Source organism: Schistocerca americana, chromosome 1, assembly GCF_021461395.2.
Source record: "Schistocerca americana isolate TAMUIC-IGC-003095 chromosome 1, iqSchAmer2.1, whole genome shotgun sequence".
Taxonomy (NCBI): Eukaryota; Metazoa; Arthropoda; class Insecta; order Orthoptera; family Acrididae; genus Schistocerca; species Schistocerca americana.
Genome location: NC_060119.1, coordinates 24,665,083 through 24,690,799, shown reverse-complemented (window position 1 = coordinate 24,690,799; position 25,717 = coordinate 24,665,083). Strand labels below are relative to the sequence as shown.

At 39.0% G+C, this 25,717-nt stretch overlaps 1 protein-coding gene across 6 annotated transcripts in view; it reads left to right on the top strand.

The window, feature by feature from the left end:
• The window catches only part of LOC124545923 (putative FERM domain-containing protein FRMD8P1), a 349,046-nt gene that overhangs the window by 294,225 nt on the left and 29,104 nt on the right, over nt 1–25,717 (top strand). For all 6 annotated transcript variants that reach the window (XM_047124887.1, XM_047124901.1, XM_047124924.1 and 3 more), the window contains one exon: nt 9,505–9,619. In XM_047124887.1, coding sequence (XP_046980843.1) covers nt 9,505–9,619 — 115 coding nt within the window. The remainder of the gene's footprint in view (nt 1–9,504; nt 9,620–25,717) is intronic.

The window sequence follows — 25,717 nt, the reverse complement described above, 5'->3', positions numbered from 1 at the left end:
GTATTCCTACTCGGCACATAGGGCACAGTTAAATGTACATGAACATGACGGGAGCGTATTAAAATTAGTAATTAAAAATTTTAGATACTGATCAGACTGGCCAGGCGATCTGAACGATGGCCTGCTTCTAGAGGTAAGATTCCTATCCCCAGTAAATAAATATTGCCAGATAGCTTGTGTACCAAACAACTGGAAGAAGCTCATATCAAATATTTATATATATTAAGTGAAATAATTGATTGCAGAAACTACTGTGCCAGTAGTGTACCTGATTCAGCTTAATAGGTCTACAGCAAAATAATCAGAATCTGATTCCAAAAAATAGCAGAAACAACTCTCTCTGAAGATCAAACTGGTTTCACCTAAGGATGCTCGTACACCAAGGATGACAGTTCTGTGGGATGTTTTGGAGGTGGCTGGATATTCTCAACATCTTACAACAAAAGGCTAATGAAAATAAACACTGTCCAAAATTTACAGAATTTACAGGAATGTGTGAAGGTAGTATATGTCCAGTACTATTCACAAGGTGTGTTTGAAAATGAAGTTATTCAATGCCATGGTGGGCCAAGTAACTTTTATTGAAAGCTGCACTACACTTCAAAGTGGTACAGATCGAGACACCATTTCTTCATAGTCATCAGGTCTGTGCAAATGACAGTTGGAACATTCTACCAATCATTCAGTTCTTTGGCAGTAGAAATCTGCTGCTCAGTCATTTAGCCATTTGAAGGCCAATTTGTGTATATCTTCATTGGTGGAAAATCTGTTTCTCCCTCAGATGTTCTTTCAGACTGCCAAGAAAGATGTTATTCACCCAGTACAAGATCTGGACTTACCGATCACCATTATCGTGTCTTTGTGGCCTAGGTCAAATTGTTGGCACCATTTCACCACAACTGGATGTCACATTTCATTTGGTCCATATACCACCAGAATCTGTTTGCAGTTTAATTGCTTTATTGACAAGAATTGTACCATCCAGCATACTTCAATCTCAGAGCACACTTCCAGCTGCCGCACCTTATTGCTCGTGTGCTGCTGTGCATCTGCTATCTGTACCACAGCAGAGCTGTGATTGCAGAACACCCGGATGATGTACTCTCTGTTGACAATGCACTGCTATCGATGTGCAATGGCCTTAGGATGTGATGACATGTGTAACTTCTAAAGTCCTCATGTTACTTTTTTTATTTGTATCAAATGCTGAAAGAGTGAGAAAACTGTGTTCCACTTAGGGTTACTCTGAAGCCAAGATGGCTCATTAACTGCTTGTTCTTCATTGTGAGATTACTGTCATTTGGGATGTTATGAGATGACTGTCATTTGGGATGATGAAGTTAAAATGCAAAAGGGAATTTTAGTGACAGAAAAGATGGAAATGTTGACTTGCAAGGGAAAAACCCAAAGAGGTGTAAGATAGTTTTAAATGGGTGGATCCTTGTGCCGGTGTCACAAATCAAATATTTGGGTGTAATATCAGTTATGTGCATGAAAGAGACTTGAGCCAAAAACCAGCACCTATTTGGCACACTCTGTTGTTACTGAGAACTGTAACACACACAAAAAATCCAGGATGGAATGTAACAATATTATGAAAGGGATAGTTGCTGCACACCGTATACCCTCCAGGGGGCTCGCCACTCTTTGGCGGGTTTGTGCTTGGCTACCACGGGACACCAGTCTTTGCAGCACAGTTTCACTTCCGTTCTCCGTGTCTATCATCTTGCTATTCCATTTCTCCTGCCTTGGGGGATACGTCTGGGATGTTTTTGGAAATGTGTTCTGCATTTTCAGTGGCCAATATCAGAAAAGTCTCTCCACTGTGTTTCATTCCTTTTCCTTTCTTCATTCCCCTTATCCTATCCTTCCTCTGCTTCAGCATTTGAGGTCCCTCTTTTTTTCTTCTCCCTACCTGTGTGCTCCTGAAAGCCAGCTCGTGCGTCTGATGCTTAACAGGTGACTGGGTAACTCGTAATTCCCAGCCCTAGGTTGACCGGCAGAGTTCACATGTACCCCCTGGTACAGACCAGACCTGAGCTGCTACCTTCCCAAATTCCTGATTGGTCACTCTGTGAGGTGTTCAGGAAGTGTGACCTGAGGTATGAAGAATCATCCAAGGACAGTGTGCCCCCCTTCTGATGGGACCCCCAGTTGGAAGGAGTGCACTGTCAGAGATGCTGGCAGTCCTGGGAGATTTTCTCACAATGAGCCAATCGTCTTCACAGTCGACATGTATGAAACGAAAACAGAGTGAGGCTAATGATTCAAAAACCCTCCCAGCTGCACCACAGTTCCTCGTGGTTTCACGTAGTGAAGACGGTCAGTCCTTTGCTGCCGTAAATTCGGTTACTATTCAGAAAGGTGTTGATGCAATTGGTGGCTTTATGAAACCCTGTTCTTGTTTATGCGATGGCACTTTGCTTTTAGAGACTACTTCTGGTTGTCAAGCACAACAACTGTTTGCAGCTTCGCACCTTAACGGCTATCTTGTTCATGTTGAGGTCCATCGAATGCTAAATTTTCCACGTGGTGTTATTTACACTAGGCTGCTCAATGGTCTGACTGAGGCCTCTCTGTCTCAGAGTGTCACTGCAGTCCATCACGTGATGAAAAAAGTGAAGGCCTCCTTAGTGCCCACTTTTGATAGAGTGGTTCTTCTATTAAAGATCAAAACAATTTGATGAAGTTATCACAGTTAGACCATATATTCTGAACCCAATGCACTGCTACGAGTTTCATCATTACAACCACACTCAACAGTCCTGTCAACACCCAGCCAAATGTGTAACCTGTGGCAGGGATGCTCATGAGGGCATACTTCTGTGAAGGCTTCCTACGTCTCTCCAACCAAACCGAGAGTCTTCCTCTGCCAACTGGAAAGGCTCCAAGAAGTCAAACAAAGGCAAACAGTCTTCTCCTTCACTGACTTAATATTCCTGTTTGATGGTGTCGCCACATGATACCCTCGTCCGGCCGACCTCCGTGTTGCCAGAGCACACCACCAACCATTTTTCTGCCCTGGACTTGGCAGGCCAACAGAAGGAGAATGCTGACGCTTCTGTAGACCTCATGGAGTGGGATCCTCCTGCCTCTGTGCCCTGTAGCAGCGAGTCTTCAGAGGCTGGCACTCGCCAGCCACCGAGATGACACCCTTTCAATTTTTCCTCATCATGACTCTCTTCCAATGGAACATTCGTGGCCTTCAATCCAATGAAGTGGATTTACAGATGCTCTTAGAATCACAGCATGTGCCTCCAGGAAACAAAATTGCATCCTCACGACCGCTTTCTGCTCTCGCATTTATTCCCAGTCCGTATTGACCCTCCCCCAAGGACAGCATTCCATCTAATGCTAGAGTCATGCTGCTCATATGGGATGATGTTCATAGTCAACCCATCTTCCTGATTTCCCACCTTCAAGCTGTTGCAGTTCGCATATTCCTTCCTCACTTGACCTTTTCTCTTTGTACCGTTTACATCCCTCTGTCATTTGATGTCACCAGGGCAGACTTCCTCCAGCTTATTGGATAGCTACCTTACCCCTTCTGCTGCTCGGTGACTTTAATATGCACCATCAACTTTGGGGTTCTCCCAGAACCTGTCCCAGAGGCACCCACTTGGCTGACCTTCTAAATTGACTTAACCTCCTCTGCCATAACACAGGAGCACCCACATTCCTTTCAGACTCCACGCACACCTATTCCCATTTGGACCTATCCTTCTCCACCGCCCACCTTGCCCATCGTCTCGAGTGGTCCGTTCTCTCTGAGATGTTCTAGAGTAACTATTTTCCATGTGCTATCCGAATGCTGACTCCTACTCCACCTACATGCACACCCAAATGGCAGCTTACTAAGGCCGACTGGATGCTTTACTCCTCCTTGTAACATGCTGTAATGCTGATTTTTATATTATTCACCTTCCACTGTCTGTTATTCCTGTCTTCATACAGAAACTTAAAATTTTTAAAAGACTCAATCACTAGTATGAACATACGTAATATTATTCCTTGAATCATGTAGGCGACACATCTGATTTATCTCTTGACTAATAGTTTATTAATCTTTTGGTAATTAATTGTTTGCCCCTAATGAACAAAGTAAGAGCATATGGACTATCAGACCAATTGTGTGATTGGATTGAGGAGTTCCTAGATAACAGAATGCAGCATGTCATTCTCAATGGAGAGAAGTCTTCCGAAGTAAGAGTGATTTCAGGTGTGCCGCAGGGGAGTGTCATAGGACCGTTGCTATTCACAATATACATAAATGACCTTGTGGATGACATCAGAAGTTCACTGAGGCTTTTTGCAGATGATGCTGTGGTGTATTGAGAGGTTGTAACAATGGAAAACTGTACTGAAATGCAGGAGGATCTGTAGCGAATTGACGCATGGTGCAGGGAATGGCAATTGAATCTCAATGTAGACAAGTGTAATGTGCTGCGAATACATAGAAAGATAGATCCCTTATCATTTAGCTACAAAATAGCAGGTCAACAACTGGAAGCAGTTAATTTCATAAATTATCTGGGAGTATGCATTAGGAGTGATTTAAAATGGAATGATCATATAAAGTTGATCGTTGGTAAAAAGATGCCAGACTGAGATTCATTGGAAGAATCCTAAGGAAATGTAATCCGAAAACAAAGGAAGTACGCTTGTTTGCCCACTGCTTGAATACTGCTCAGCAGTGTGGGATCTGTACGTGATGGGGTTGATAGAGAGACAGAGAAGATCCAACAGAGAGCAGCGTGCTTCGTTACAGGATCATTTAGTAATCGCGAAAGCGTTATGGAGATGATAGATAAACTCCAGTGGAAGACTCTGCAGGAGAGACGCTCAGTAGCATGGTACGGGGTTTTGTTAAAGTTTCAAGAACATACCTTCACCGAAGAGTGAAGCAGTATATTGCTCCCTCCTACGTATATCTCACGAAGAGACCATGAGGATAAAATCAGAGAGATTAGAGCCCACACAGAAGCATACCGACAATCCTTCTTTCCACGAACAATACGAGACTGGAATAGAAGGGAGAACCAATAGAGGTACTCAAGGTACTCTCCGCCACACACTGACAGGTGGCTTGCGGAGTATGGATGTAGATTTAGATGTAGATACCATGCACACACACACACACACACACACACACACACACACACACACACCAACATGTCATTCGAGATTAACTTCTCACCAGTCCAGTAATCATGACATTGACAACAACTTTTGACTGAACGGTGTATTGGTTTTTCTTCATGACTTTGTATTATTGTGTCCTACTCAAGACTACAAATAGTTTTCTTGTCACTGATCCATTACTATCAAGTTCGCAACTGTTCTTCAGTCTGAAGGTTAAGTCCAGTAAATATGTATCACTCAATTAAAATCACCATCACATTGATAAGGGTAAAGATCACTTTATTCAGTAGAATGACTGAGTATAGCTTAAGTCTCTCTCCGCCGAACTAGCAAACATTCACAACTGAATCAATCTAATAGCGCTTGCTTTCAAAAGACTATCACAATAGTACTCTAGAGTAACTCAAGAGCAACTAACTAAACATTTCCGTATCCGAGCTGCATTGTAGGCACATTTAATTTCCTTTAAGATGTGGCTACAACCCTCTTCCATGGTAAATGTTGTCTTTGACTGAATTACCTCCTTGGATTTAACCTTCATTCATATGAATTTAAATTTATTCTATAGATGTTTAAAAGATAATGCATGACAACCCTTTCCTTTTATCTCCTCTTTGGTATGTTACTTTCAGTATTTAAGTGTTATAGTTGTTAATCAAAACATTATCAGTGTAATTAATTTTTTTTTATCACCAACAGTTGTTGTCACTGTCAAGATGACTCTACTTCCCTACTTTAAGTTTTCACAAATTTTGTTAATTGGGGTTTTCTGTCCTTGGGGCGTCACAATAGCAACAGTATTTTTTACAGTTTTTACAGTCACAGACATGAGAGCTTTATTGTGACACACAATCTGTTTCAATCCCTGTGCACCTCCTCAAATAGTGCAGCAATAACAAGGTAAAATACATTGTACAAAATGAAGAGAAGCTGTACATACTAGACCATCATATCTGAACCTTATGTTAAAAAAAAAGAGGAAAAGCAACAGAGAGGGAGAGGGAGAGAGAGAGAGAGAGAGAGAGAGAGAGAGATTAAAACAAACATTCTAACAATTGATTTCCCATAACATAAAAATGGCATCAATAAGATCAGTAACAGTGGACTATATAAAATACATCATAGTTGTCCTGCCTACTACAGTGGAAAAACAGGCACAAGATTCAAGGCCCAGTCTCAAGAATCCACAAATGCTTCCAGATTAAGTCACTTTCAAATATCAACCATTGCGTAGCTAGCACGTGCTCAACGCTGAACATGTCATGAAATAAAAACGCATGACACTTCCTGGCAGATCAAAACTATGTGCTGGACCAAGACTTGAACTCGGGACCTTTGCCTTTCGCGGGCAAGTGCTCTAACATCTGAGCTACCCAAGCACGACTCACGCCCCGTCCTCACAGCTTTACTTCTGCCAGTACCTCGTCTCCTACTTTCCAAACCTTACAGAAGCTCTCCTGTGAACCTTGCAGAACTAGCACTCCTGAAAGAAAGGATACTGCGGAGACATGGCTTAGCCACAGCCCAGGGGTGTTTCCAGAATGAGGGTTTCACTCTGCAGCGGAGTGTGAGCTGATATGAAACTTCTTGGAAGATTAAAACTGTGTGCCGGACTGAGGTTCGCAGGAGAGCTTCTGTAAAGTTTGGAAAGTGGGAGACGAGGTACTGGCAGAAGTAAAGCTGTGGGGACAGGGCGTGAGTCGTGCTTGGGTAGCTCAGATGGTAGAGCACTTGCCCGCGAAGGGTAAAGATCCCGAGTTCGAGTCTCAGTCCTGCACACAGTTTTAATATGGCAGGAAGTTTCATATCAGTGCACACTCTGCTGCAGAGTGAAAATCTCATTCTGAAAACACATGACATTTGTGTAATATTCTACGATGTTTTGTGAGAGTCAGAATCCACAGCTATACATATTTATTTGACATAGCCTAACTGTCAAAAACTGGCCATAAATATTATTATTACACAAGTGTCCTGTCATATTGATTAATAATGCATAAAATATTTTATCAAATTTAATAATGCATAAAATACTCAGTTAATGTAAGTAACCACACCTTTATTTATTTATTTACCTTGCATTCAATATGCCTGATGCCTTACAGTACTATACACATTCAGCATGGGAAACTTAATTAACATGCAGATGGAACAAAGCACTATTCATTATAAATTTAGTTATACATATTACAGTACTTATAAACCTATAGTGCATACATGTTGCAATCTGTCAAAAAAAAAAATTAACAATTAAACAGAAACACTTAAATTTTAAAGCCAAGAAATGGCACAATCTGGGAGTCTATGCAGATCCTCTACTGAATCATCCTGGAAACCGTGAATCTCACTCTCAGTTATGTGCTGCATCGTCTGTATTTCGCTGCAGTCACAGTGAGGATCATCCACATAGCCCCACTTGGCCTTCAGCTCATTGCACCGTCCAACACCAGTTCTCATTCCATTTAGTGCCACCCAGGTCCTTCGAGGGATGTTGAAGCCAGGAACACAATCAGCTGGGTTCTTAATTGAGGTGTCCATTGTTAACATTTGCTTGTTGCCGTAGGCGTTTCCATTCTGCTACAGTGTCCCGATTGTTCGAGGAGTGGTTCCAGAAGGGATTTTTTGACTTTAATCGTGTCAGGCCATGCAGATCAGCGTGTATTGGGAGTGTGGTGTCAGCAGCAATTTTTTGCATTTCTCTTTGGATTGCGTGTTACCTACAGAGTGAGGGAGGTTCAGTGTTTGGCAGCACGGAGAGCCATGGTGTTGGGGTAGGTCCCACTGTTCCAGTCATTGTTCACAAGGTGTCATTTAGATGAACATCTACTTTATTGACGTGCAAATTGTTGGCCTACTTTATTGATGTGCAAACTGTTGGTCCACACAGGTGCACAATATTCTGCAATGTGTTAGACTAGAGCCAAGGAGGAAGTGGGAAGTGTTGTAGCATTACGTCCCCAGATAGAGCCTGTGAGCTTCTGGATGATATTTACTCTGCCTCTGAGTTTTTGGCTGACATCCTGCAGATGTTCTGTGAATGTTAGGCTACAGTCCAGTTTAACACCCAGGTATTTTGGTGCTCTTTCGTGTCATATATTCTGGCCTGCTATATTCAAGCGCATTTCCTGTCTGCTTGTTTATTATTCAGGTGCATCACTGTGCTTGCTGTTTTTGATGCACTAAGGTTCAGATACCAGGTCCTGTAGTAGTTATGAAGCTGCACCAAGTCAGAATTTAGTCCTGATTCCAATTGTTCAAATGACTCACCATGCAAAGCAATAGCCAGATCATCAGCATATTTCCGTGATTTGAGTTCTGGCATATCTGAGATGTAGAAACTAAACAATAAAGGAGCTAGCACAAAGCCTTGTGGCAGTCCATTGTTGAGGATTCGAGCTTTGCTTGTTTTTCCATGAAGATGTACTCTGTACTTCCTTGTGAACATCTTTAATAATATGCAAAGCAATAGTGGTTATGAAATGTTTATTAAAAATGTTTCAGAACATTGCACATTGCATTTGCTCTTAAAGCTGTTTGCCTATTTGCTGTTCCGTATCTTCAGTTCTATCAGTCTCCGCTATATCCAAGATTGTCTTTATTTGTTGCCTGATGTAGCTGTCATTTTTCTAATAATTGCTTTAATGTCTGTATTACCTTGTCCAATATGACATGCCTCATAAAGCATCAGAATCAACTCTCACTATTTACAGTTTATTTGATGGTGAAACATCTGGCACTGCCTATGGAAACAGTCAATAAGAAATTTAAATCTTGGTAGCCATATTCTCAACTAGACACAGTGCTACAATTTGAGACATAGATGTAGATAATGCATGGCATGAAGATAGACATCCACTCTGTAGCTGAGGCATTGAGTTATCAACAAGCACACAAACACAACTGAAACTTGCTCACTGTTGTTTAAGTGCCTGTCAGAAACTCAGTACCTCAGCTATGCACTGGTTGGCTACCTCCACTTCTTACATTGTTTATGTCCTACCGAGGACTTCATATTTATGCAATGCATGTAATAGGCATGAATTATATGATTAATGTGCTTTGCATCTAGAGTGTCATTTCGATTCAAGACACAGTTACGATTTATTGCTGCTACTGTATCTTCATTCCTTTAAGGGAAAATAAATGACATATGTCAAATATTTGCAAGCTAGAGAACACCACTTGTTAAAGACATTTTTGCTAATGAGTTGTGACACTATTCTTTTTTCTCCCCTAAATCGGTCAACTTTGTAACAAAATGCACAATTCTTTTGTCGACAAATGTATTCACAAATATTGGTGACAGTATAACTGCTTTAATTGCATAAAATGAGTATTTATTTATCTTTTCTCTTTCTGCAGGCTGTGATGATGGATGCTTTAATTTCAGTCTTCGTGGATGAAATAAAACAGAAGACAACCACTTATGCCGATGAGCACGATCGCCCAGTTTACGATACGTCGACTGACAGTGACGGTAAGTATTACGATGAAGCCTGAAACAACTGTCAATTTTATACCTAGTACTATTTTCATAATAAAAAAATTAGTTTTAAATATAAAAGCAACTGTAATGTGAATCTTGTGGTGCGAAAATTTTGTGTATTTTGTATTTTTATTTGAAGGTCATTCCAGTAAGCTAGGTGAGATATTTTCAAATCTGTCTGTTCCTTCCATGGAAGATTTCCTCCCTTGCCACAGCACCTCATGTCTTTGGTTCCTTTTGAGCTCTTCTTTAACATCATCCAGCAACATCTTTCTCGGATATGCAACTGATCTTCCTTGCACATTCTTTCTGAGTAATGACTGGGAATTCAGTTTGGCTGCAACTGTTTCTCATGACCAAACCAATTCTGGCCCTCTGTACTTGTCTTTCCCTCCACAGTCACTTCCACTTGCGGGCTTCTTCTTATGTGCATTGGTGTGCAAAACTTATGATGAAAGTAACAAATGCATGATGGGTCCCTGTCACATAACATAGCTTAATAAAACTTGTACCATACATAGAAAGAACTGTTATGGTATAGTACAGAAGGTAACTGAATGAAATATGCTATAAGACAAACAGAAATGGCACTTTTACTCAAAGACAATAATTTCACTGGAATCACCGTAATTCTTGATGGTCCCGTGGACATTGTGAAAGGTAGGCCATGGTTCTTAATAGGGTGTGTGAGCACCGTGGGGAGCATTGCATGCTCTGCAACGTGTTTCCATGCTAGCCACTAGGCTGGTAAGCAGCTCTTGTGCTAGGGTGCTGCATTTGTTTACCAAGGGGACATGGAGTGGCACCATTACAAGTGTGACAAAGAGTATTGGAAAACAGGAACAGACCTTTTGCACACCTATATTTGCTCATAACCATTTTGACTTTCCATTTCCTGTTAGTACACTGCTTTCAGAATTATTGCACAGTATCTGAATTTTTATAATTACTGAATTGGAAAAATTCTGTGTTTACCAGTAGTCCTATATTTTATACATCAACATTTGTCATATGCCTTCTCCAAAACAAGGCCCCAGGAGTAGACAACATTCCATTAGAACTACTGACAGCCTTGGGAGAGCCAGGCCTAACAAAACTCTACCATCTAGTGAGCAAGATTTATGAGACAAGCGAAATTCCCTCAGACTTCAAGAAGAATATATTAATTCCAATCCCAAAGAAAGCAGGTGTTGACAGATGTGAAAATTACCGAACTATCAGTTTAATAAGTCACAGCTGCAAAATACTAATGCGAATTCTTTACAGACGAATGGAAAAACTAGTAGAAGCTGACCTCGGGGAAGATGAGTTTGGATTCCGTAGAAATGTTGGAACACGTGAGTCAATACTGACCCTACGACTTATCTTAGAAGCAAGCTTAAGGAAAGGTAAACCTATGTTTCTAGCATTTGTATACTTAGAGAAAGCTTTTGACAATGTTGACTGGAATACTCTCTTTCAAATTCTGAAGGTGGCAGGGGTAAAATACTGGGAACAAAAGGCTATTTACAATTTGTACAGAAACCAGATGGCAGTTATAAGAGTCGAGGGACATGAAAGGGAAGCAGTGGTTGGGAAGGGAGTGAGACAGGGTTGTAGCCTCTCCCCGATGCTATTCAATCTGTATATTGAGCAAGCAGTAAAGGAAACAAAAGAAAAGTTCGGAGTAGGTATTAAAATCCGTGGAGAAGAAATAAAAACTTTGAGGTTCGCCGATGACATTGTAATTCTGTCAGAGACAGCAAAGGACTTGGAAGAGCAGTTGAACGAAATGGACAGTGTATTGAAAGGAGGGTTAAGATGAACATCAACAAAAGCAAAACGAGGATAATGGAATGTAGTCAAATTAAATCGGGTGATGCTGAGGGAATTAAATTAGGAAATGAGACATTTAAAGTAGTAAAGGAGTTTTGCTATTTGGGGAGCAAAATAACTGATGATGGTCTAAGTAGAGAGGATATAAAATGTAGACTGGCAATGGCAAGGAAAGCGTTTCTGAAGAAGAGAAATTTGTTAACATCGAGTATTGATTTAAGTGTCAGGAAGTAGTTTCTGGAAGTATTTGTATGGAAGTGAAACATGGACGATAAATAGTTTAGAGAAGAAGAGAAGTTTTCGAAATGTAGTGCTACAGAAGAATGCTGAAGATTAGATGGGTAGATCACATAACTAATGAGGAGGTATTGAATAGAATTGGGGAGAAGAGGAGTTTGTGGCACAACTTGACTAGAAGAAGGGATCGGTTGGTAGGACATGTTCTGAGGCATCAAGGGATCACCAATGTGGTACTGGAGGGCAGCATGGAGGGTAGAAATCATAGAGGGAGACTAAGAGATGAATACACTAAGCAGATTCAGAAGGATGTAGGCTGCAGTAGGTACTGGGAGATGAAGAAGCTTGCACAGGATAGAGTAGCATGGAGAGCTGCATCAAACCAGTCTCAGGACTGAAGACCACAACAAGAACTTCTCCAAAACTACCTACTATGAAGTCTTTTTACTACATGCCAGTTTTTTTCTGTTATTTGCCAGAGTGAAAAAAGAAGTTCAATTGTTCAGCTGTTAGACTTACATCTGTGCTGTTTTCCTTCAAATTGATGTTTTAGGGTAACTCCAGCCTCTTTCCTGGAAGTTTCTGAAATATTTATGCAGTGTAGTAATAAAGTGGTCTCCTTACAATTTGTACACTTTTTACTATTTCCCTTTTTAAATTTGGCATTATAATTCCCTTTTTCCAGTCACAAGGTGCCTCACTTTTCTCTTCTTATCACTCCCATGATTTGATGCAACCACTGTATTCTGTTGATCTCCTCTGCTTTTGTCATGTGATTAACTCCATGAGATTTCCATCCTTTTATTTATTTCAGAGTAGTTATTCATCCTCAAATAAATCAGTGGCTCTGGGTTCGTGGTATTCTTCATTCTCCCTATTAAACAAGTTTTCAAAATAAATCTTCATCTCTTCTCATATTTATTTTCTCTCTCTGATGATAATTCCTTCTTCTGTTTCTGTGGCCTTTATCTCTTCTCTTTCTAATTTTATACTTTTCAATAAGCTGTAAAATATGCCCTGAATCCTTCTCCTGTCCATGTTAAGTTTTTGGATGCAGCCATATGAACTTTTCATTTTTTTCGCATTTTTTCCCCTCATAACCCTTCATACCTTGAGTTACCTATTTTTCCATTACTGCTATCATTTGGCTGTTTCTACCTCATCCTGTGACTCAAGACTTTTTATTTCATTTTGTTTTCTATATGTTTGCTATTTAATGCCACATTTTGGTTCTTAATAATATTATTTTTTTTCTATCGGTTTCATCCTTTTTCCTTATTTTACCTTTTATTTGGCTGTGTGCTTCAATACCACAATTAGAACAACTGAATATTAATATTTTGAATATATTCCATTTTTCTTCAATGTTTACTATCTCTTTCTGTGGCTTTTTTCCATTATCAAATTTGGAAGGCTCTCCTACTCTCATGTTTCAAATTCCATTCCTTTTCCTTGGCATTCTTTGTGTCACAGTTGCACTTTTCTCCATATAATTTATATTTGATACTAATAGATCTCAAAAAAATGCAACACACTAAGCAGCCAAAACTGATTACAGATGTCTAAAACATAAGAGTGGCAGAAAGTGGAAAATGGCTAAGAAGAAACAGCTAGTGGAGAAGTGAAAGGCTGTAGAAGCATGCATCATTGGCAGAAAGAGAGATACAGTGTACAGGAAATTTAAAGAGACCTTTGGAGACAAGAGATGTAGTTGTATGAATGTCAAGAGCTCATATGGGCAAAGAAGGAAAGACTGAAAGATGGAAGGAATATAAAGAAGTGCTATACAAGTGAAATGACCTTGAAGATGAATTATAGAAAGGGAAGAAGAAGTAAATGAAGATGAGATAGGAGATATGATACTGTGATAAGAATTTGACAGAACACTGAAAGGCCCAACTGGAAACAATGTCCCTGGAGTGGAATTATTGAGGTCCTTGAGAGAGCCACCCATGACAGAACTATTCCACCTGGTGTGCTAGATATATGAGATGGGCAACACATCCCCAGACTTCAAGAAAAATTAATAATTCAATTTTCAAAGAAGGCAGGTGCTGACAGGTGTCAATAGTATCAGATCATCAGTTGAATAAGTCAAGGTTGCAAAAAACTGACACAGTTTCACACAAGGATGTAAAAACTGGTAGAAGCCAAACTCAGATAAGATCAGTTTGGAGTATGGAGAAGTGTAGAACACACGAGGCAGTACTGATGCTGTGACTTATCTTGGAATGTAGGTAGAAGAAAGGTGAATCTATGTTTATAGCATTTGTAAATTTTGAGAAAGCTTTTGATGGTGTAAACTGGAATACACCTTTGATATTTTGAAGGTAGCAGGGGTAAAAACTGGGAGAAAAAGGTAATTTAAAGTTTGGATAAAAACCAGACTTGAGTTAAGAGAACTAAAGGATATGAGAGGGAAGCAGTGTTTGAGAAGGGCGTGAGATGGGGTTGTAGCCTATCACTGAGGCTATTATTCACTCTGTGCATTGAGCAAGCTTTGAAGGAAACCGAGAGGAATTTGTAGAAGGTAGGTAAGTTTGGGAGAGGAAACAAAAATCTTGAGGTTTGCTGGTGACATTGTACTTATGTAATGGCAAAGGACTTGGAAGAGCAGTTTAATGGAATGTATTGAAAAGAAGTTACAAGATGAACACCAACAAAAGTGAAACAAGGTTAATGGGGTGTAGTGTAGTTAGATCATCTAATTCTGAGGGAAATGGATTGGGAAATGATACACTAAAACCAATAGATAAATTTTGCTACTTGGGCAGCAAAATAACTGTGAAGTATAGAGGATATAAAATGCAGACCGTCAGTAGCAAGAAAATAATATCTGAAAAAAGAGGAATTTGTTATCATGTGATATCAATTTGAGTGTTAGTCAGTCTTTTCTGAAGATATTTGTCTGCAGTGTAGGCTTCCACTGAAATGAAACTTGATTTTAAGCAGTTGAGACAAGAAGAGAATAGAAGCATGTGAAATGTGATGCTATAGAATGATGCTGAAGGTTAGATGGGTAGACTTAACAACTAACGGTGAGGTGCTAAATTAGCATTGGGGGGTGGGGGAAGAGAAATTGAAGGCACAACTTGAAAAAAAGAATGCATTTGTTGATAAGGCACATTGTGAAGCATTGAGTGACTGTCGATTTGGTAATGGAGGGAAGTGTGTAGGGTAAAAACTGTTGAGGGAGACCAGGCAGCAATACAGTAGCAGGTTTAAATAGATGTGGGTTGCAGTAGCTTTTCAGATATGAATAGGCTTGCACAGGATAGATTAACATGGAGAACTACATTAAACCAGTCTTTGAACTGAAGGCCACAATGATGACAAACTAGAAGCCTGTGATCACTGCCCACACATTCACTTGTAATTACATTTGTAACTTTTATTTTTCTCCAGAAAAGTTTTCTGTTAATTCATAGTCAATAACTGTTTTTACTTTTTCATTGTAACTGTATCTAGTGATCTTGTAACTGGCCTCTGTTTTGAAGACTGTATTATTTATTAAAAGATTTTAAATTTTCCTGCAGATTAATATTGTGTGCGGTATTACCTTTACCTTCCTACATTGACATCTATAGTCTACACCCGGGAAAACACTGTGAAATACGTGGCAGAGGGTACTAAAGATGGCCAAACTCATTCATCTTTGGGAACTAGTTCACTGGAAATCATTCCTCTGTGGGAGCCTTTCACTTTTACTTGTTCACAATTTCTTTTTTGTGTAATTGTGCATGCTACATGGATTTCAGATAAATTTCCAGGAAAAATGTCAAGTATGCATTACTTCTGCTTGATAAATTTGGTGGTTACATTATGTATACATTTTGTTTACCTCAGTCTCCTTAGCTGAAAGTGTCCTTAGAAAGTAACATATTAGTCAGCTGACATGAGAGACCAGTGACCAAAAAAAACCAGATATAGAGGAGCCAGAGCAGGCTGAACAGAAATATGGATTATGGAACCAGTTTATGATGCACTGCAGATGTCCCCATTCATCATTCATTTTTGAGGAAAGCTTGTAATTGTTCCCAAGTACATTGTCTTCAATTTCAGTTTATTTGTGGAAAATCATTTATACTTGCATGGGCATTACAAGCATGTAATAACTGGAAGTAAATTGTCATCTGTAAAACCAACATTAACAGTTTTCTTCTACAATGTGCAGGTGTGTAAATGGAGTAAGCTAGGGGGGAATAATGCCATGCAGTTTTCAGTTTCTGTAATGTTGTGATCAATGAAGATTTTTGAAGTTGTAACTGTTAGCTATAATGCATCCAAATTTCGGCTATGTCTGATTATTAATTATGGACTAATTTACAACTTACAACTTAGCTAAAACCAAAATTACAGGGTTTTGTCCCCACAAAATGGGGTAAGGCCTGACAATTTGATCTTTGCCCCATTTGAGATAAAAATGGATGACTGCATAATAAAAACACTTGAAATAACCCTTTCTACCATTGTTGTAATGTTGCTAAGTTAACCAACACAGTATTGAATGGAAATGTGTGGTAAAGTTGAACTTAAAAGCACTTGTACAAAAATAATACTTTCTTCTCCATGAAAGGTGAATTAGTAGGGTCACCTTAAAGAGTTCAGTTGCTGACGCTAAACTGTGTAGGTACCTAGTAAATAGTGTACTTTGTTAGGTCCTCCAATTTTTCCTTAAAGTTTGATGCTCTTCTTCTGACTTCGAGGAATAATCAGCTGGCTGTTTGATATGTTTTCATCCTTTTTTGGCACTGATGTAATGAAATTTAGCTTACATCTTTTGTTTCTGTAGCACACCCTTTTCTTTATTTGGCATATTTTTCCTTGTTAGCAGCAAGCTTTTAGTTTTACATACATTCTTTTTCCATTTGTTCTTATTAGGAGTCAACAGTAGAAGCAGAGATTTCAATGCTTTACCAGAAAGTTTCTGCTAAATCTTTGTTTTAAGTAGCAGAATTATATCTTCATGTGAAATAATAGCACACAGTCTGTGTTGGATGTTGTCTTTTTTGGAGGTTATCATTGAAGAATTATCAGCACATTGTTGGAGCTGGGAGGGTTTACCCCAAAACAGCTTTAGGGATTTGCCCCATTTCGCCATTTTCTGACAAATGCACCATTGTTCATTTTGGGAATCAGCTGGAGCAACTACAAGTATTTCCACATGAAAGAGAAGCTCAAAATTCAGCTTACCTCATTTTTTCGCCTCTGGAGCAACCTGCCAGGACCAACTTTCATTGAACAATAAGTTACAGTAAGACAAATCTGCCACATGGTGATCAGTTCCTGAATTGATGGCTGTTAATTAAAAAACTCGGTACAGGTTTTTACTCCGCAAGGGGCTTTACTCCGACACATCCTACGAATTTAAGTGCCATACATTATATGTGAAGGTTTATTTGGAAAAAGCGTGACCTCCAACACTGGAGCTGAGAAATAGTGTATTAAAATTAGCAGCTTTGTATCAGCAATGGGGGCAACTATGTGAGTGAAAAGAAACAAAACTTTTGTTTCAAACCCTTGATGATATAGCACACTTAAATGATTTTAAAATCTTGATCTTTACAATCAAATAAGATAACCTGTTTTTTATTAGTCATCTGTTGCAAGAAGCCTCAAGGTTCATGCATGGCATCAATCATCAGTTATCTGAGAAAGAGAACTCCTGAGTGAGCACAGGCTTCAAGTAGCAGATGAGAGTGAAACAAATATAAAATTCAAGAATTCAGTAAATTTGTATCAATTTACTTAAAAATATATATTTTACACTCAAATGTATTTGAAAATAAAATAAAAGATAAATTCAATGTTGGTGATTTTAGACATATTTTGGTCATTTAACTTACTACAGAAAAGGTCAGGAAAAAGTTGTCGCTGAGACTTGTGTTGACTGGCTTTTCAGTTAAAACATTAGTTTCTGTAACAACAGCATAAAATAGGACCACTTTTAGAGGTTCATGTCTTCCGATGGAAAGCATCTTGGAAAGAGATCTCTACTATTTACCTTGCAGGCATAAGATAATATTGATAGTTTTTGAATCAACTGTGAGTTCTTTTCTCTGAGAACCAGCTCCTAGAATATCTTTCCTTTCTCCAGTGGGATCGATCATGCAATGTGGATAGTGAAAAACCATTTATGAATTCAAAAAGTTTATGTTCCATAATGAAGTTAAATTATGACCACATGAAGAGACTGCAATTTGGGGGTATTTTCCTTATCAGTAAGTAGGCTGAAGCACAATCCTGTGCCACTTCAGAAGCCGAAGTACTATATTTGGTTTGTTTGTGTGGCCATCTTCTGCAGCAGCTGTTAACACCCTATCTCTCTCTCCCTCACACACACACACACACACACACACACACACACACACACACACACACACACACACACACACACACACACAAAAATCAAAATAATTTCGTAGATTGGCAACACTCACAATGTGAATGAAAACAAATGAATAGGCATAAACACTATGGCAGTGATGACTGAAAAACAGCTAAGAAAGTCAATTATAAATAGTGCAGTGGAGGAAATAATGCAAAATGCCAAAAACTGCGGATGTGAAATAAAGCCTGTTGACACCAACCACTACTAGCAAGAGGGGAAGGAGTGAGTAGATTATGTAAAGAAACATCATAGGTAGCTTTATAAAGAAAATGCTGTTTTAACCTAGAAGAATCAAAAAATAAAAAATAAATGTACAAATGTGTGTATCAAATTTACAGAATACCACAGAAGATGCTTTGTAAATTAAAGCGAAACGTGTCTGGTGTAATTTGTAATCCTTTTTAATTACAGTGCAGTCAGCTGAAGACAGATAACCTATAATAACAGATACTATATTTGGATTTCAGATGTCTTTCAGAACTTTATGTATGTATAACACTTCATCGATGCTGGTACCTTGCATTTGGTTTACAAAAAGTGGGTTCCTGTACCCTGTTTTGTTGCCTTAATCTTCTGAATCAACAGTCATTAAACTGCACTTTGAAGCAGAACCAACAGATAAAACTAGATTCAAGAAGGAATCAGTCAAATCCCAAAAATTATGACTAATGGGACTGAGTAATTTGTTTCTAATAAAATCAGACTACCCTTAAAGAGATTTGAGTGACTAGTTCCTTAAGACAGTCTTCACAGTGGTTTGCAAATGAAGATGTCATCAATGCTGACACCTGGTTGCTAAACTAAAGGTTGTAAATTGTCAAGCTGAGACAGGTGCCAAAACCAAGGAACAGAAACTACATATACTTCAGTTTGTGTCTGAGTATTTCAGTAAGGTTCCAGGAAAAAAGAAGAAGAAGTATGCTTAGAATAAAATGTGATTCTCTCATTGTATTTAGCTCATACATTTTGTAAATAGTATGCTTATAGGTTGTGTTATAGTTGAATGTAAAAAACCATTTTGTTAAAAAGCTATTTCTGAACAATATTTATCGTGGTGAAAAGTAAATATGACTTTATGCTGTTCTACAATCTTTCGAATGGAGAGGCACCCCTTCCCCATTGCCTGCGGAGCTGAAATCACACACATCCCATTCCTTTGTGTAAAGAAACAGAACTAGGGGGTATCACAAAGAAACAGCCAAGCTTTAAAATGTAAGAGCCTCCCTAAGTCTCATTTTTTATATTTTGAAAATCAAAAATCACAAGTATTATGTGACATTGCTTGCACTACAATCAAAAAATGATTAAATTACAGTAACTGCTTCATTTGCTTGGTCAAACAAATAAACTGCATGCTTTGTGGTAAGTATGTGTGATACAGCTGATAAAAAAGGTGAAGAGATAAGCGGATTTCACTTTTTGCTGCCTGAAAAATATGCATGTCTTACATACAACTTAATTTTTATATAAGTTATATAATTATAAAAAAGTTGAACTGGAATGTAAAATGAGTGTCTACACAGAAAAGAACAAGACCGAGTCAAGAATAAGTAACGGAGGAACTACACTGAGTAATGAGACTGGTAAAAGTGAACGAAACCGACTGTGACTGCAGTGACCGGTGAATGACCATTCCTTAGAAGTCATTCCTTGGCCATTCTATTCATTTTAGTCAACAGCTCCTTTGGATCTAGGCCAAACAAATTTGTGACCATTTGTGCTGCTCTTCTCTGTATATGTTTAATATACCTTGTCAGTCCTAGTTGGTACGTGTTCAGTCACTTGCACATTATTCTGGGATCAGTTACACGAGTGTTTTGTATGCAGTCTCCTTTGTAAACTAATTGTATTCTACTAATTGTATTCTACTTCTGAACTGCAATCTGCCACCTGCTTTACCTATGACTGAGCCCATGTGATTGTTCTGTCTTTTAATGTTACACCCAGGTATTTGTATGAGTTGGCAGATTCCATCTATGATTCACTGACACTACTTTGAAATCTTATCAAGGTGTGACCGACTATTTGTGCAGCTTTTGTCTGACAGAATATCATTACAGGTAACTGCTTCATCTGCAAAAGATCTGGGTTTACTATTAATATTGTCTGCAAGATCGTTAGTATACTGTACGAACAGCAGGGCTCCCAACACTCTTCTCTGGACCAGTAGTGGACTGAGCCCTGCGGAGGCCCAGGACAGCATAACTAAATGAAGGTCATGGTCTGACTGATGTATTTGTAGTATACATTTTGTAAGAAATGAATATTGTAGATGTAATGGCCTACAAAAAAGATTGACTGTGTATTATGTGTATACTCTAGGTTCTAGTGACCTTAGCATGCACACTTATCAGAGAAATAGGTGAGGAACATTGAATACAAATTATCATTTAGCACAGCAACCATCAAGTAGAGTGCAAAGAAATAAAGAATAGAAAGAGAAACTTACTGTTTATTTTAAATGTTGAGAAACGAAGCTTTTACAGTTATAATATCAGTTAATTTCACAACTTAAGTACAAGATAGTAGTTATTATTGATATTATTACAGTACATCTTTTTGTAGCCTTATTTACTGAAATTCTTAATAATATCATTAAAATCTGTTTTATTTCGAACTTTTCTTTCCATTGATAAAATGGACAGATTGGCTAGTTATTCATGTATGTTCCGAGCAAGTTCTTAATGGATGGGGAAGACCCACAGCAGTTTAATAGCCACATTAGAAAACTACTAAGTAAACAAAGAGAGCACCATCACAGATTCAAAAGAGGTCAAATTGAGCATAAGGAAAGCAATAAGACAAGTATTCAGTGACTTTGAACATAAAATTTTGTCAGCTAATCTGACTGTAAACCATAAGAGGCTTTATCTTATGTAAAATCAATAAATGGTTTGAAATCATCTATTCAATCACTCAGTGACTGTACTGGCATCAAAACAGAAGATAACAAAGACAAGGCTGAAATACTGAATTCGATCTTCTGAAATTGTTTCACTGTGGTCCCTCCATGCAAGCATTATACGAATGTCAAAAAGGCAGATATTGAGATAACTGATTGTGGAATAGAAAAGCAACTACAATTACTTAGTAGTGAGAAGGCATGACAGTCAGATAAGATACCTGTCAGATTCCACAGAGATTATGCAAAAGAATGTGCTCCCCTTGTAGCAGCAGTTTATTGTAGATGATTGGAGCAACAAAAGCTACCGAGGGACTGAAAAAAGCATAGGTCATCCCAGTTTTCAAGAAAGGTTGTAGGACAGAAGCACAGAATTATAGGCCTGTATCATTGACGTAAATGTCCACCCCCGGTAGCTGAGTGGTCAGCACGACAGAATGTCAATCCTAAGTGCCCGGGTTCGATTCCCGGCTGGGTCGAAGATTTTCTCCGCTCAGGGACTGGGTGTTGTGTTGTCCTAATCATCATCATTTCATCCCCATTGACACGCAAGTCGCCGACATGGCGTCAAATCGAAAGACTTGCACCAGGCGAACGGTCTACCCAACGGGAGGCCCTAGTCACACGACATTTTTTATTGATGTCAATTTGTTATAGAGTTATGGAACATGTTTTATGTTCAATAATTATGACATATTTGAAGAACAAAAATTTCCTCTATAGAAATCAACATGGATTCCATAAACAGAGATCCTGTAAAACTCAGCTTGCTCTGTTTCTCCACAAGATCCGTAGCACTGTAGGCAATGGCGCTCGGGTTGATGCCATGTTCCTTGACCTCGGGAAGATATTTGACACCATCACACACTGCTATCTAGTGAAAAAATGCAAGCCTACTGAGTATTAGACTTCCTTGCAGATAGAACTGTACATGTAATCTTAACAGAACAAAATTGACACATGTAAAAGTAATTTCCGGGGTACCCCAAGGAAGTGTGATAGGAACATTACTGTTTACAGTGTATATAAATAATCTACGAGGGTAATCCCAAAAGTAAGGTCTGCTATTTTTTTATAAGTACATAGACCTGTTTATTTCTACAGTGCTTTACATCAGTTTACAGCTTTGAACATTTAGCTATTTTTCGACATAATCACCATTTCTGTTGATGCATTTTTGTAGACGCTGTGGCAGTTTTTGTATGCCCATTTCATACCAGCTCACTGCCATGCTGTTCAGAAAGTTATGAACCTCTTCTTTCACCTTATCGTTGGAGCTGAATCACTTTCTGGCCAAATGTTCTTTTAACCTAGGGAACAGGTGGTAGTCACTGGGTGCCATGTCAAGACTGTAGGGTGGGTGGGTGATTATGTTCCACTGAAACTGTTGCAGGAGCGCAACGGTTTCCTGAGCGATGTGTGTGCAAGTGTTATCATGGAGAATGTGTACGAACATTCCTCTTCTCCGGTTCTGAATTGCCCATTTGAGTTTTTTTGAGAGTCTCACAGTACCTGTCAGCATTAATTGTGGTCCCAGTGGGCATAAAGTCGACCAACAATACCCCTTCTGATCCCAAAAAAAGGTTGTCATGACTTTACTGGCAGACTGTATTTGTTTGAATTTCCGTGGCTTTAGCGAAGAAGGATGCCGCCACTGGCGTGATTGATGCTTGGTCTCAGATGTAAAGTGGTATATGCCCAGGTTTCATCACCCGTGTCAACTGAATCCAGAAAGTTGTCCTTTTCGGCTGCAAGGCAGTGCAGAAATGCACGGGAAGCATCAACTCATTGCCGCATGTGGTCCTCGGGCAGTATGCATGGCACCCATCTTGCACACACCTTCCGGTAGTTCAATGTTTCCATTAACTTTCTGTGAGCGGTGCTTCAGGAAACCTCAGGAACCAACATGCAGAGATCATCCAGGGTGATCCGTCAATCTTCACGCATGCTTTGCTCAACCTTCAACACTGTCTCCTCAAAAACTGATGGTCTCCCGCCCCTTTGTTTGTCACGAATTTCGGTCCGACCAGATGCAAACTCTCTAAACCACTTATGAACATTTTTGACACTCATGCACGAGTCACCATACACTTCCATCAATTGACGATGGATTTCAATTGGTGCAGCGCCCTTTGCATTCAAAAACTGAATAACTGTATGGAATTCGCACTTGGCGGTAACATCCAATGGGAGCTCTATTCTCAATGGCTTCCAAACCAAGACTGAACGCCTCAGCGCAGCGTGCATATATTTACACATAGCGCGTGAAGCACTCTTCATAACAGTGTGACCAACTGCCACACAAACAGAGTTATGTACTTATAAAAAAAGTAGGAGACCTTACTTTTTGGGATTACCCACGTATTAGAAAATGTTGGAAGCTCATTAAGGATAGCGGGTACTTATAAATCGTGGAAAAATAAAAATTTTTTTATGACTTTATCAAATTCTATAGTCTTTCCTGAGTACATTCATATATACATTATAGGATTTCTAATGAAAAATGACCTATACATACCAAATTTTATAGTTACAGTCATTTATGCCACCACGGCCCCTTTATTTCTGTTACAGAAACCAGTATTATTTCGAAAAGAACAGTGAAATTTCTGTTTCCAGTGATTATACATATGATATATTGTATATGTTGCTAACAATGCAGGTTTCTAGTGTCTGTAAATGATTATCTTTGCTAGTATTTACTTTTGTTTTGCTGAAGCAGTTTGTTCATGTGTTACTTAAAGTTTGTTGCCCAAGTGCTTCATATATTTGTGGAAGTACATATCCTTTAGTGTGCAATAAATACGAACTGTGCCATGCATCAAGAAATTCAATTAAAGGAAATTCCGCGGTAACCAGTTTACAAACAAAGCAAGCCACACTGTTCAAATTAACCTATGTATCAGTTCTTCAGGGAAGAATCTCCAACATGGCACGCCTCCTGGTGATTCAAATTTTTGTGTTAACAATGATGCTGTTTGTTGTTGTTGATGTGGGCATCTTATCTTGTTTGATAAAGGAAGTGGCAAAATGTAAACAATGTGATGGTGTAGGCTGTCTGGAAATGAGTGAACAACAAAATAGCAGGAAGGGTTTAGTGTCAAAATTAGTTGTTCTGCGTAGATCCTGCAATAAATCTACCTCAAAAATGACTTTGAACATTGTGCATAATTCATATGATGTGAATTTGAAGTTAGTGTATGCAATGCATGCAATAGGAAAAGGAAAACAGGCTACTGAAACATTTTGTGGTTTGATGAACCTTCATCCTTCTCCCAGAAGGTTCAGCAAGTACATAAAAATACTTTTAGGTGCCTTGACAGTTGTATCTAAATGTTAGTGGAACCAGGGACATTGCTGTTGCACTTGATGGGACGTGGCAATGTCGAGGACATCATTCTTTGAATGGTGCTGTAAGTGCTACTTCTCTGGAGAATGGAAAAGTTGTCGGTGTTGAGTGCTTATCTAAGTACTGCCACACCTGCCATGATACACAGGACATATTGATCATCAGTGTTCTAAGAATTATGATGGTTACTGTGGAGGTTGGAGTGTAATGGAACTCTAAAAATATATCAGAGGTCAGTGCCCGTTTATAATGTTAGATATATGAAGTACCTAGGTGATGGGGACTCTAAAGCTTTCAATAAAATTAATGAGTTCAATGTTTATGGTGATACCTTTAACAAAACTGGAGTGTTGTGGACATGTGCAAAAGAGGATGGGTGCTAGATTGAGGAAGCTATGAAGAGAAATGAAACGGAAGTTGCTATCTGATGGAAAATCTCTGTCTGGTGGAGGCAGAATGACAGAAACTGAAAGAGACCGTCTTCAGAGTTATTATGGACAGGCCGTTAGACGAACTGCACTTCTGAATGATGTTACAGCAATAACAAAAGCTGTATGGGCCACCTACTTTCATAAGTTGTCCACAGGTGACCACCATGTTCATGGACATTGCCCTAAAGGAGCAGATTCTTGGTGTCGTTACCAAAAGGCAAAAGAAAGTGGTCAAATATACCATCAAAAACAATCTCTTCCTGAGTCTGTTATGAATGAAATAAAACCAATTTTTAGAGACCCAAGTGACCCTGTTTTGCTTAGTAAATGTCTTCATGGGAGCACTCAGAATAGAAATGAAAGTTTCAACCATTGCATAGGGAAAAGATTACCCAAAAATGTTTTGTAGAACTAAATACATTAAAAGTTGGTGAACTAGATGCAGTGATATGTTTCAATGATGGAGTGATAGGAAGGTTGGAAGTCCTGAGAAATTTAGGCATAAAATGTGGCTCTAATATGGAAGATCAGTTGCTTGTGTGTGACAGACAATGGGTGCATGAAGTCGAAAGATTCGCTCTTCAAGTTACCAAAGAAGCAAGAAGAGCTAAAAGGAATGCCAAGAGGAAGCTCAAAGATGAAGAAATGCTGCAGGATGATTGCTGTTCTCTATAAGAAAGTAGCAATGTCAGTAGACAGCATCAATTTGCATAATGATCTACACAGGATTGACGAATGGTACGGGTTCTTGCACTTGACCCTGAATGTAAATAAATGTCACAAATAATTACTCATACAGGCTCTCGCACTTGACCGTGAATGTAAATAAATGACACATATCATGCATACATAGGGAAAAAAATTCACTACTGTACCACTACACTGTCAATGATAAATTGCTGAATGCAGTATCAACCGTAAAATATCTGGGAGTAACTATACAAAGTAACCCTAAGTGCAATGA